We start from the raw sequence: 13,845 nt of genomic DNA, 5'->3' as shown, positions 1-13,845 counted from the left end.
TGTTCAGTGCTTCAGTGATTCCAAAAGTGGTCTATATAGACCCCAGGGGTCTATGAGGACTTCCAAGGGGTCTACGAGTGAACAAAAATGAATCAGGGGGGTCTGAGAGATATAAATGGGGGTCTATGATAGTGGAACTCATTTTTTAAGCAAGTCGAGACTTTAACTTTTATTTTTCATTAATTTTAACTTAATACACAAATATGATTTTTATCTTAGTTAATCCTTTTAATTTTAATCCAGTTATTCAAAAGATTTATTTAAAATTTTTTTATATTTAAATATCTTGTTCAAATAGTTAGACTGACACGTTCTGCGCATATGGTGTCATGCTGTCTCCATAGAATTAAAAGGAAAATAACATTAAAAATGGACAAATAGTTTTTAATTTACATTTTATTAATAAATATATATTATGACTTAGAAATCTGTGGAAAAGTCACAATTGATTTTTCAAAAATGCATAATTAGCTAAGCAACAAAAATTTAAAAACAACGCAAGGGGTCTACGAGACAAAAAAGTATGGGAACCACTGGTCTAATATATTTGTTTCCTCAAATGACCTTTATTTGCTCAGACTAAATTAAAGTGTTTGTCAGCAGAGTTAAATTAACTTTTCTTTCCTGGACAAAAATTGTATTGTTCTCAGCACCTTGTTACCCTAGTTATCTGCCAAAAGCTATGAGTGTAGAATAAAATTATTTTTTTAAAGGCTTAACAACAGATGTTTTATTAGAGTTAGAAACACTTATGATACTATTCAATCAAGGAGAACTAATAATTTAGTTTTGACATAATCATCATCAACTATTTTTATTCCCATCTTTTTTTTATTGGAAAATAGATTTCAAGATAAGCAACTATCTGTTGCAAACAAATCTATTCTGTCTATTTTAAATACTTTGATAATAACATATTTTAGGCTCAACAATTATTTTCTTGTTAAGTTTGAAGTATGATAAAGATAAAACTGATAAGAGCACAATGTTTTAAAACTAATTGTAGGGAAGACATATTTATAGCTTTGTTATAAATAACTCTATGGAGATGGCTGCCTGGTCCTGTGGTATGCACAGATTGTCATCATGATGGTCGCAAGTTCAAATCCTGCCCTCTTCTACCCTTTGTTTTCATGCAGGAGCTTTGGACTAGAATGGAATAATCTTCATATCTGCACTTTTGAAGGAACATCATAAACTTATAAAGCAAAACCAAAAACTTGTTTTAGTTGGTAATCAGCTAGTTTACACTTGTGAGTTTAGTTTGCTTTTCTAAGATCCAAAGACGTTTTCTTTTCATAAACCCCATTGTTAAAAAATAATGAACATGAAAAATATATATGTTCTTAAGCCATATGCCTACTGACAATGCAAATAATTACATAAAAAGATAGATTCAATGAAAACATTTGTTTTGTTTTAGTAATTTTTTTCCTGACAAGTTACATTGTCAATAACTCATGTGAAATCTAAACTTAGATGACTGGTGAAGAGGAGAGGCAAGTGTCCAGTACAATTAATGAAATGTTTATATTATATTCACACTGACTAAACAAGACTTTGCTACATTATTAAACAATACAAAATGATGAAAAACTAAAAGGGGGAGAGAGAGAAAAAAACAACCCCCAACACTTCAGCCAGCCAGCCAGCCAGGCACAAAATGGTACATTTTAACATGCCTCGTTATAGGTCATGAATTTTATTGGGGGGGGGGGAGAGATGAGGGTGATCATTCTTTTTTTAAACCTCTAAAGAGTTAAAAATGTTAAATCCATTTGAAAATAAATGAACCAGACAGTGTATCTTCAGGGGAGATAAACACAACTACTGAGTTTGTCAGTTGAACATAAGGGTTTGGGGAATCAGCTAGAGGAAAAGGAAAGAAAAGATTGTAATAGACTTTGGTTGGTAGAGGGGAGGAGGGGGGAGGTTGGGAAGAGCTGCTGGTGAGGTAAGGTTGGTGCTTCTCCTAGGGATGTTTTTTAAGAGCAGGTGAAGGGTTGGCTGGCCTCCCTTTAAAAAGAAAAAGGAAAGAAATAGATTTCATAATTCACTCCTCCCCCCATTTTTTTTTTTGAGCATGTCAAAGCAACCTTTTCTTTACCTGAATTGTTTAACTATATAACCAGGGGCTGATGGGGAAAAAAGAATCAAATGTAGAGAGCAACACAGCTGGTTTTTTTTTTTTTTTTTTTTTTGCACAGATGCCAATTTGTTTTAGAGATATGTGAAACACTGATTGTGTGGGAGTTGGTAATCTTACCTAAAAGGCATTTATCTAAGTATTCAGGCTGGTTACTTGTGTTGAGCATAAGAATCTTTCAAAGATGTTGTTTACGGGGCAGGTGAAGTAGAGTTCACAAAGGGTCATTGGCATTGAGTGGCCAATACAATTACCAGTTGTCATTCAGTATCTTCAATCATATGCCAAAATAATTATTGTTGCTTGGTGGACATGGTCCATGCTTTCAGGGTTGAGTTATTATCCTGTGTCTTTCTAATTAGAACAGCCTACTTCAACCTATTTTGTATGTTTTAATTCCTGAAGATGAATCTTAAATCCTTTGATGTTACTATATTTTGTCTCTTTATTTTGCATATGTATATATTACCAAACACTCTTGCTTTTAGTAGAACAGATGGCAGAAATGTTGAAGATATGTTTTACATAGCAGATAAATTAAACTCAACACAACATGACATGTGTCAAAAATAGAAAGGTTGTTGGGATGGCTGTATTGCAATGGCCTTTATTCAAAAAAAAGAAACTTTGCATAACATTTATTTTACATTCAATTGAACACCTTATATATGTATACATTTGTTTTTCTCCTCTCTCAGCTTTTCTTAATATCCTTATTATTTGCTATTCATTTCTCTAATTCAAGTCAGTTATTTTCAAGCTGAATTAGAGTTGTTCAAAGTAGCATTTTGATGTGAATATCTGTATAAAAGTTTAGTGTTTTTATGTTGCAACTGGATCAACGGCACAACTGTTTACTTGAAGTTTAGAAACATTTGAGTTTTAAAACTAATATATGGCCTTCTTCAGCAGAGAACTGACAATGGATCATCACATGGAGTGAGATGGATGCCTGGGCATTAGTTGTGGTCAGAATTTGTTGCCTACATAGCAGTCCCCCCCTCCTCTTCTCCATGCAGCTGAAGATCTATCCAAAGGAACGGCAAGTGCTTACACAGTGTATTGCAAGCTGCCTAAGGGTCACCATCTCCTGATTTTTTCTCAGGGCTGACTCTTTCCTTGGTTTGGATATAGCTGCAAGGCAGCAGAGGCTTAAATTCTGAGTTATCCTTCTCCTAGGCTGCCAGCCTGTCTGAAGCATATTGATTAAGGTGCCCCTTTTTCTGTTAGTGATAACAGTTCCGCCTGACCCAATATCTGAGTCACACATTAAGGCTAGGAGTTGGACTGGTTGTCAGAAGCTATTTGAGACACTTTCCATTGGAAGCATTTTATAGAAAGTGCTTATTTCCTTTACCACTTCTAACAAGGACAACCTTATGGAACCAAATATATATATATATATATATACATATTTATTTACCAATTCATATGTGTAACCTGGAATGTTTTTTATCAGGTGTATCTTTGTGAATAGTCAAGTATTCAGCTATGGTAGGAATCTATGCTAGACTTGGTCAGTGGAGAGTAAATTGTTGAAAATGGAAAAAAGAGGCTTTCTGATTCTTGACTTTTTCTCCTGTCAGACATTGTAGCTGTTTCTGCTATATTTATTAAGTAAATGAAAGGAACTGTGATAAAATCCACATTTTGACCTAATGGTCTTGAGTTGTATGTGAGAGAGTAAAAGTGTTGAGAGACTGTAGCCAGAATAAAAGGACTACTCATCCTGGAGGCAGTGGTGCATGAATTCACCTACAGATGGTTAACGACCTAGTTTACCTAACAAACACTTGGTAGCAAGCAATAAATCACTTGTCAGGTTTGATCTGACTCCAGGCATTACAGGTTGTTCTGTGTGATTATAGTAAACCTGATCTATCTCATACATTAGACAGGTCATGATTCAACTGCTTTAACATCATTGTAATTGTTTTATTTTATAAGCAACATATAAAAGATTTACCTCAGATATTTTACATTTCAGTCAGTTAGTAATTTGACTTCCCTTTTGGGTGATAGTCTTTTTTTTTCTCTCTGAAAGTCTTTTTGAATTTACTTTTTTTCTCTTCTTTAAATTAAACTTGTTTGAATGCATCTCAACTTTGATAAAAGAATCTATCCAAATCAAATAAATAAGCCTTCTTTTTAAATGGATCTATGAAGCAGTTGACTTTGTTGGCTTTAAGAGTATTGGGTAAATGATTTTTTTTCTCTTATTAATGTGTCCTTGAAATCTCATGAACAAAATGGCCATGTCATAGTAGTGCTTGCTAAAAACCAAGTTACTATGAATCAATGAATTTCTGACCCCCAACATCTTCATCCCTCATTCCCTATCATTTCCATTCTTCATTCCCCAACACTTGACTTTGATACAAGAACAACTTACAAGCTGGGGCAGATAGTTATCAGCTTGGAAGCTGATGGTAGGATATTTACATACTTCCTACATGCCTTTATCATTTGGTTGAATAGTCATCATCTCAATTAGTGTTAGGACAAGAGCAATAGTGTAACTATTCCCTAGTGCCATTAGAGCAAAGAATCAGCCTGGAAAACTAATGACTTAGCTGAGCTTAAGTCTCTAATTAATATGCACAACTAAATTAACACATGAATATGCATAAGACATAATTATCTTCTTTTTGAAGAAACATGTGTAAAAAAAAAAATAAGATAAGATATCTGAAGTTTGCTAGCAGTTGGTCTACATATTAATTATATTATTTTTGATCTTTAAGAGTATAACATGTGTTAGTGTATTTTTATTCAGCAAGATTTAACAAATATTTTAGTATTAAATATTTTTTATTAGCTGTTTAAAAAATCCATCAATTTGACCCAAAGATTCAGTTTTGAATTGTGTATGAATTGTGCACATGTTTTGTTTCTATACCTCTCTCTTTTCTTCCCCATCCCTCACAGTAAAGTGTTGTTGTCTAATATTTAACATTTAGGATGAGATAAAACTATTCCACCAGTCAACTTGTGATAGCATTTCTTTCTCTTTAGGACATTTCATATTAAAGGTAGAAATTAAAGCTCCTAGTACTTGGGCAAATAGGTCACTCAGTGACACAAACATAAAAAAAAAATAGTGAATTTTAGTTATAGCTGAGTTTTACTGTTGTACCAAATTTGCTGTTATGCAGGACATTTTTCAACATTTGATATCTTACTGTGACACTATATCTAGGGGCTGGGCCCAAAGTTTGAAACAAGGTAGACAACTATTGGTCACACTTATCTCCCCTCTGCCTTCTAAAGCAGCCCCTGTCTCTTGTGTGTTTGTCTTAGCATTCCAGTAATTCACTATTGACATGAGCCAAGAGGCTGTGATTTTTTTTTTCTAAAACAGTTTTTGTTCTGCAGTGTTACAGCAGATCTTTATCAGCTAGAGCTTGACTTTTTGATTCTCTTTGTAGAATAACTAGAAGAATAGTATGCATTGCAAAAGGGCAGTGTTAAAAAATGTAGACTATAAAATGTGCACTTGTGTGTGTGTGTGAGGAATTGTTTAATATCTTTTATTGGGAAAACATTTAACATATTTTGGTTTATTTTTGTTACACTGACCACACTTTTTAAAACTTTACTTTTAGTTTATTTCTCATTAACAAGATAAAGAATGGTTGTTATTCTTTTTCCTTGAGCAAAATAATTTATATGATAACTGCCTTTAAATTTTTAAGATGCCTTTTGAATGCAAAAAGGAGAGTCACCTAAATATTTGACTTTTTAAAAGCTCTACTTTTTAAAAAAATGTTGAGTATTGAAAATTGCAGATAACTATAAAAAGCTAAAATTTTCTTTATTTTGTTTTCTCTTTAAATAAAAAGGGGATTAATGCATTTAAAATGTATTATAAACTTCCCATAGGAGAAAGTGTTGTTTTTTTTAACTACATAGTAATCCAGATTGACAAATTTGTGAACACTGAACTTTCACACTACCTTAAACTGAAAATAGCTTCATCAAGATATTTCAATTTTATTTGGGCAAAATTGGATTAAGCATGCACATTGTTTATAATTATAATTACTACTTGTAATTCATTGCATTGAGCTTAATTGGGTCACAATGCTGTTTTGGTACAATATTGTGTCATTTATTGCTTGATTTTTTTCTATCAGTGCAATTCAGAATTCCCATTAACTCAAACCAATGAGCTAATGAATTAAATATTTTAGTCAACTGTACATTCCTATCAAGTCTTTTAAATATATATATATATATACAAAGCAGTAGTAGGAATAGTTACAACATACAAAATATAATTTATAAAATGAAATATAATATGATTAAAATATCCACAAAGGCACAAGGATCTCAACACATTTGTTGTTCCATATTCTAGGACTAATTCTTATGAACTGTTTCTTCTTTTTCTAAATCCACCCAGTACACCATAGCTTTATGTAATATGAACCACAACAGTAACTCAACTACAAATACAATACAATAACTTGAAAGCCTGTTATCTTATTTTGTTTTTCTAATTAGATTAGTGATGTTTATTATTTCTTGAGGGTTGTTTTTTTTTCCCTCTAACATAGCTGTATCAGCTCTAGAACACAAGTAAGGTGAAAGGGGACATGATGCTGGTGATTGTCTGCTCTTAGCAATCAAAATGTAGTTGTCTTTCCCTAATGACAAACTAAATTTAGATGTCTAGACGTAAATAATGTGCTTTGCACTGCCTTAGCAAGGCAGAAAATTAGAAGAAAATGATGCAATAAATAAATACCTGGTTAGATTAGCTTTTTAGTTTAGTGGTTCTCAAATTGATTGTGATTGTCACTCAGTGAAACAAGAAAAACATATAAAATAGTTTTTAAAAAAACAACAAAGATTATTTATATTAAGTGTAATTGTACCAATTAGTTTGGATCTGTCATAATCTATATAATCTATGCGATTAGAAATATTTTTAGCTATTTTTTAAAATTAGCTTTTAGTTTTCTCAATGGGCTATGATCCTATCACTTGTCTAAACCAGTTGTGAAGCGGTAGGGAAGAAAGGGGTATCTTGGTGAATGTTTACATAATTTTTTTTTTAAATGCATAAAAAAACGTTCATTCAGAGCTCAAGGGGACTAATTCAACTTATACCACCACATCTGTCAAGTATGATTTCTTTCCCTTGTTCAAGACACCAAACAAAATAACTATTTACCAATAGTTAATTAAATAATTGGTTACTTTTTTAAATTAATTTTTGTGTTGTCAGGTAAAAAATAAGAATTGTGAAAAAATGTTAGCTTAATCCAAAATTGTGTGAGAAATAATGTGTATAAACTTTTTACCATACAGATAGACAGACAGACAGAGTTAATTTAAGCTTTGTAAAAAATAGTTGATGATATGACACCTCAAAATACTTACTGCTTAACAGCTTACTGTGTATCTAAAATGTCAACACTATTGAAGTATTGGTGGTTATTGATTATTAAAATTGTTGTTGCTTCTTCAGCTAGTTTACATATTCCCCTTCTTAGTAATGCATGAGTTGTGTCCTTTCAATGTCTACACAAAAGTGAACATATCATGAATACTTTTTTTTTCCCACGACAGAAACAGTGGACCATGTCAAAACCTAAATAAATACATAAATAAATATCTTAAAAATTGTTTTTAAGGAAAAATAAAAAGTGAATGGAATTGGTTTATTCATGGTCAATATTCACATATCCACTTGATTAGGAATGTAAAACACATTTTATCTAACGCATACATCTACTAGTTGGCTTGAAGCAAATGAACTTTTAGGTGATGTTCTTGAAATAGTGACAAACAATGTATTATTGTCAGTAATTTGTTAAATAGTGCTGTCAGGATAAGTTTGTTATTGTCACTAATTTGTTAATACTATAATTTGTTTTTGTGATCTAACCCAATCCTGCCATAGGGAAAATTTACCCAAAGTCATTGTAATCTGATATTTGGTTTACATTTGAGATATTTCAGATTTTTCTTCAGAATTAATTGATTATTAAATTCTTGCCGAAAATTTCTGTAGGATGGTGGGGATATCAGTAGATAGGGTGCCGAAAATTTCTGTAGGATGGTGGGGATATCAGTAGATAGGGTGCCGAAAATTTCTGTAGGATGGTGGGTATATCAGCAGACAGGGTGCCGAAAATTTCTGTAGGATGGTGGGTATATCAGCAGACAGGGTGCCGAAAATTTCTGTAGGATGGTGGGTATATCAGCAGACAGGGTGCCGAAAATTTCTGTAGGATGGTGGGTATATCAGTAGATAGGGTGCCGAAAATTTCTGTAGGATGGTGGGTATATCAGCAGACAGGGTGCCGAAAATTTCTGTAGGATGGTGGGTATATCAGTAGATAGGGTGCCGAAAATTTCTGTAGGATGGTGGGGATATCAGTAGATAGGGTGCCGAAAATTTCTGTAGGATGGTGGGAATATCAGTAGATAGGGTGCCGAAAATTTCTGTAGGATGGTGGGGATATCAGTAGATAGGGTGCCGAAAATTTCTGTAGGATGGTGGGAATATCAGTAGATAGGGTGCCGAAAATTTCTGTAGGATGGTGGGGATATCAGTAGATAGGGTGCCGAAAATTTCTGTAGGATGGTGGGTATATCAGCAGACAGGGTGCCGAAAATTTCTGTAGGATGGTGGGTATATCAGTAGATAGGGTGCCGAAAATTTCTGTAGGATGGTGGGGATATCAGTAGATAGGGTGCCGAAAATTTCTGTAGGATGGTGGGAATATCAGTAGATAGGGTGCCGAAAATTTCTGTAGGATGGTGGGGATATCAGTAGATAGGGTGCCGAAAATTTCTGTAGGATGGTGGGAATATCAGTAGATAGGGTGCCGAAAATTTCTGTAGGATGGTGGGGATATCAGTAGATAGGGTGCCGAAAATTTCTGTAGGATGGTGGGTATATCAGTAGATAGGGTGCCGAAAATTTCTGTAGGATGGTGGGTTAGGGTATATCAGTAGATAGGGTGCCGAAAATTTCTGTAGGATGGTGGGGATATCAGTAGATAGGGTGCCGAAAATTTCTGTAGGATGGTGGGGATATCAGTAGATAGGGTGCCGAAAATTTCTGTAGGATGGTGGGGATATCAGTAGATAGGGTGCCGAAAATTTCTGTAGGATGGTGGGGATATCAGTAGATAGGGTGCCGAAAATTTCTGTAGGATGGTGGGGATATCAGTAGATAGGGTGCCGAAAATTTCTGTAGGATGGTGGGGATATCAGTAGATAGGGTGCCGAAAATTTCTGTAGGATGGTGGGGATATCAGTAGATAGGGTTTGAATCTAGGGCTAGCAAGACCATAGTCTAGAGTGCATACCATACAAATAGGCAAAGAAAAATTCCTTTTTTTTTTTTTTGCTACATTAGTAGTTTATATGATTAACAGAGAGTTGTTAGTGCTTCTATTTATTAATGTTAACCTATTTTCCTCTACAGTCTAGGCCAAAATTAGTAGAGCCAGTGGACTATGAAAATTTTGTGGTCAAGAACAAAGTCCTTCTCCACAATGACCCTCAGAGAGATATGCTCAATTTTCCACATGATGATGTCCTGTTACCAGTGAGTCTTACACATTTTTGATTAATATCCATTGCTTTTTTTCTTTTCATTGTATATGTTTATGTATTACCCACCCCCACCCTTACACAGCTACTCTGTTTCCTGCCTATTTAAAACTGTTGAACATTACTTTTATGAAAGACTCAGATAATTCAAGCTTGGACAGACGTGTAGCTGTTTTGGAGGGAATAATCCTATTCCTCCATTTGCACAAACTGCAAAAGAGAAAACATATCTAATTATATCAAATGGGCTCAACATTGAGGGTTGGGATACATTTTGTATTTAGAGTGGGGTTGAGCCGCAAAAGTATCCCTAAGGTTTATTCTCTTTATATGTTTTCAGTATTGAAGTAGCCTGGTTAATGCTTTGAAGGAATTAAATAAGGCAGTGTTTTAAATTTCAAAGGTTTGCCTTCTTTCTTTAGGAAGAAATTTAATCATTTTACTATCTTATTGATATCAACACTAGGAACCGTCATAAATTAAGCTCATTTGTTGGTCAAATGAATAACTCATGCTAAGAGTAGAAAGATGTTATAACAACTCCCCAAATCTGATGCTCTTATGATTGCAGAACTTGTCTGAATCTGGACATCTAGGCTAAGTCTTTTCATCCACATGTGCAATGTACTAGTTGTTTTGAAATATTAGAAAAAGAACTCTTGTTTGTTCCAATAAATAATTAAAATTTCCCCACAATCTTGCTAATCAGCAGAATCAAACTACATTCTGTTAGAATGTGGACCACCAAATGGTCACTCATGTAACATGGGGAAATGCTTTTTTTGCAAGTTACGATAAAAACAAAAAGTTTTACAGATGTTATTAGACCAGCTGCAAGATAAAACCTTTTTATTTCTTTAAAGAAAAATAAAAAATAAAAGCCAGTCCAAGTACTTACAGGAAAATAAAAGCCAGAAGATCACACTATAAATGCTTTGTTTGATCCTTCCTTTAATATGATACTTTTTGTATGTTCACTTCTGCTGCTCTGGATAATATGGAGTTCTGTTGCATGTATTTTTATTGAGGATTAATCATTTATGCTGCCATAATGAAACAAGGTGTACATCTTTCTCTCCAGCTCTTTCTGGTGTACTCAACTAAATGTGTCGCTGTAAACAATTCATGACAATTTATTTTGTTGCTTTTGCATTTTGTTTTCAGCCTCCTAATCCAGTTCGCAAGATCAGAACAGCTGTGTCCACTGTGCCTGCAAATGCTGTCCAGGAAGTATCCAGTCTGATGGTGAAAGAGTGCCTGAAGACCTACACCAGTGAGCTACAGATGGTCAAGTTCAAGTACCAGGCTTATGCTGGGAGTTATCAACAGTTACCAAAGTTAGTCAGTTGTAGGATAAGAAGTGAACAGTTACGATAGTTAGTCAATTGTAGGATAAGAAGTGAACAGTTACCAAAGTTAGTCAGTTGTAGGATAAGAAGTGAACAGTTACCAAAGTTAGTCTGTTGTAGGATAAGAAGTGAACAGTTACCAAAGTTAGTCAGTTGTAGGATAAGAAGTGAACAGTTACCAAAGTTAGTCAGTTGTAGGATAAGAAGTGAACAGTTACCATAGTTAGTCAATTGTAGGATAAGAAGTGAACAGTTACCAAAGTTAGTCAGTTGTAGGATAAGAAGTGAACAGTTACCAAAGTTAGTCTGTTGTAGGATAAGAAGTAAACAGTTATCAAAGTTAGTCAGTTGTAGGATAAGAAGTGAACAGTTACCAAAGTTAGTCACTTGTAGGATAAGAAGTGAACAGTTACCAAAGTTAGTCAGTTGTAGGATAAGAAGTGAACAGTTACCAAAGTTAGTCAGTTGTAGGATAAGAAGTGAACAGTTACCATAGTTAGTCAATTGTAGGATAAGAGGTAAACAGTTACCATAGTTAGTCAATTGTAGGATAAGAAGTGAACAGTTACCATAGTTAGTCAATTGTAGGATAAGAAGTGAACAGTTACCAAAGTTAGTCTATTGTAGGATAAGAAGTGAACAGTTACCAAAGTTAGTCAATTGTAGGATAAGAAGTGAACAGTTACCATAGTTAGTCAATTGTAGGATAAGAAGTGAACAGTTACCAAAGTTAGTCAGTTGTAGGATAAGAAGTGAACAGTTACCATAGTTAGTCAATTGTAGGATAAGAAGTGAACAGTTACCATAGTTAGTCAATTGTAGGATAAGAAGTGAACAGTTACCAAATTTAGTCAGTTGTAGGATAAGAAGTGAACAGTTACCAAAGTTAGTCAGTTGTAGGATAAGAAGTGAACAGTTACCAAAGTTAGTCTGTTGTAGGATAAGAAGTGAACAGTTACCAAAGTTAGTCAGTTATAGGATAAGAAGTGAACAGTTACCAAAGTTAGTCAGTTATAGGATAAGAAGTGAACAGTTACCAAAGTTAGTCAATTGTAGGATAAGAAGTGAACAGTTACCAAAGTTAGTCAGTTGTAGGATAAGAAGTGAACAGTTACCAAAGTTAGTCAGTTATAGGATAAGAAGTGAACAGTTACCAAAGTTAATCAATTGTAGGATAAGAAGTGAACAGTTACCAAAGTTAGTCAGTTGTAGGATAAAAAGTGAACAGTTACCAAAGTTAGTCAGTTGTAGGATAAAAAGTGAACAAAATGATGAGAACATTGATCTTAGTTTTATTATTTTATTTTTTTGACATGTTGAGCTCCCACAGGTTTTCTACTTCTTTTTGTTCAATGTAATGACTGTGTCTATGTAAGCATGACAGGTAATGGAAAAAGATGTCTTAGTCTGCTTTTCTGGTTTTTTTTGTTATTGTCATTTTTTCTTTCAAAACTTCTTTCGGCCTAAAAAGTTGTAAAAAAAGTATTTTTTTCCTGTATACTTGGCAGTTGGCCATCTGTGCACATAGCATCACTACAATGTTCTTGAAATCTGAATTATATTTTCAGAACAAAGGCACTTTTTCAGATTTATATACACTTAGATTTAATTTATCTCTCTTGATTTCTTGACTACCTTCATTTGCTATCTAGATAAACAGAAAATGTTAAAAGTAGGAATAAAGTTTACATTGTTCTATTCTTTTCATTGAGTTCTGCTAGATGATAAGAGTTGTCTCTCTTGCAGTGTTTCCAAGAAAGAACCCCTCCAGGAACACATATTTGAAATTGATGCAGATGTGGAAGAAAGAGATGATGTGAGTCCATTTTGTTTATTTACACTCACTCCCCCCTCCCCTGCTCCTCATTCAGGATATACAAATAGATTATTATATACTTGTTGCTGTCATTGTTTGAGGTTTTCTGAATACCTGTGACACAAAAGCTTTACATTCTACAGGCTAGAAACCAGGTGAATGTGAATGAAATAAATGTCTAATGGGATACACACCTGCCTTTTTAAGCTAGTCTGTCCTATAGTTTAAATGTGGGAGATCATACATTTAAAAAAATTCCTTGGTCCATCCATTTCTTTTGGGTATGTTACCACAATTAGTCCTGCAGTTACATGGTTTTCTTGTACAACATTAGCTTTAGACCACTTCAAAACCTGTTCAAGATGGTTGTGGGTTAGCCACCAGCTAACTCTGGAATCAGCAGATGGACAGATTCTTAATTATATAAAAAATATATATGAAGTGTTAGTGTTGGTTACAGCTGCACAATGAAGGGGTAAGAAATTCCAACCTTGACAAAATGTTTTCAAAATTTTGTTGAATTGTAAATTTCCCAATGCAATATATTGAATTAAAAGATCAAATATGTTATTACCCAGACTTTGAATGTATTGTTTTTGATGCAGGACACACTCAGCCATGGCTTTATGTCAAGTATCACAAAGAAGGGATGGCTGCTCAAGGGTCCCAGTGGTGGCAAGGACAACATCATTAGCTTCTCCAAGGTAAACAATTGACATGTTTTTGCATACAATGAAGTAGAAACTGAAAAAAAAAGTAGTTTCCCCTTTCAGACCTTGCGATCTATTGTGCAGATGATGTTAAGGTCATCTGTTTCTATGGCCAATGGTTACCAAGCAGGGTGTTGTGTGGCCAGCACAACGGCCAATCGCCTTTACTTTCCCCAACTGTCTTTACTTTCCCCAAAATCAAAATCCCAGTCTTCACCGAGATTCGAACCCACGACCTCAGGTTCGGAG

At 34.2% G+C, this 13,845-nt stretch overlaps 1 protein-coding gene across 16 annotated transcripts in view; it reads left to right on the top strand.

Annotated features, from left to right (window-relative positions):
- Positions 1 to 13,845, top strand: part of LOC106066480 (dedicator of cytokinesis protein 9-like) — an 80,758-nt gene that overhangs the window by 1,445 nt on the left and 65,468 nt on the right. For all 16 annotated transcript variants that reach the window (XM_056012609.1, XM_056012612.1, XM_056012610.1 and 13 more), the window contains exons 2-5: positions 9,594 to 9,716; positions 10,886 to 11,058; positions 12,817 to 12,886; positions 13,492 to 13,590. In XM_056012609.1, coding sequence (XP_055868584.1) covers positions 9,594 to 9,716; positions 10,886 to 11,058; positions 12,817 to 12,886; positions 13,492 to 13,590 — 465 coding nt within the window. The remainder of the gene's footprint in view (positions 1 to 9,593; positions 9,717 to 10,885; positions 11,059 to 12,816; positions 12,887 to 13,491; positions 13,591 to 13,845) is intronic.

This window comes from Biomphalaria glabrata, chromosome 15 (genome assembly GCF_947242115.1).
Source record: "Biomphalaria glabrata chromosome 15, xgBioGlab47.1, whole genome shotgun sequence".
NCBI lineage: Eukaryota > Metazoa > Mollusca > Gastropoda > Planorbidae > Biomphalaria > Biomphalaria glabrata.
Note: the sequence above shows the minus strand (reverse complement) of the source record. Positions and strands in the feature narration are given on the sequence as shown.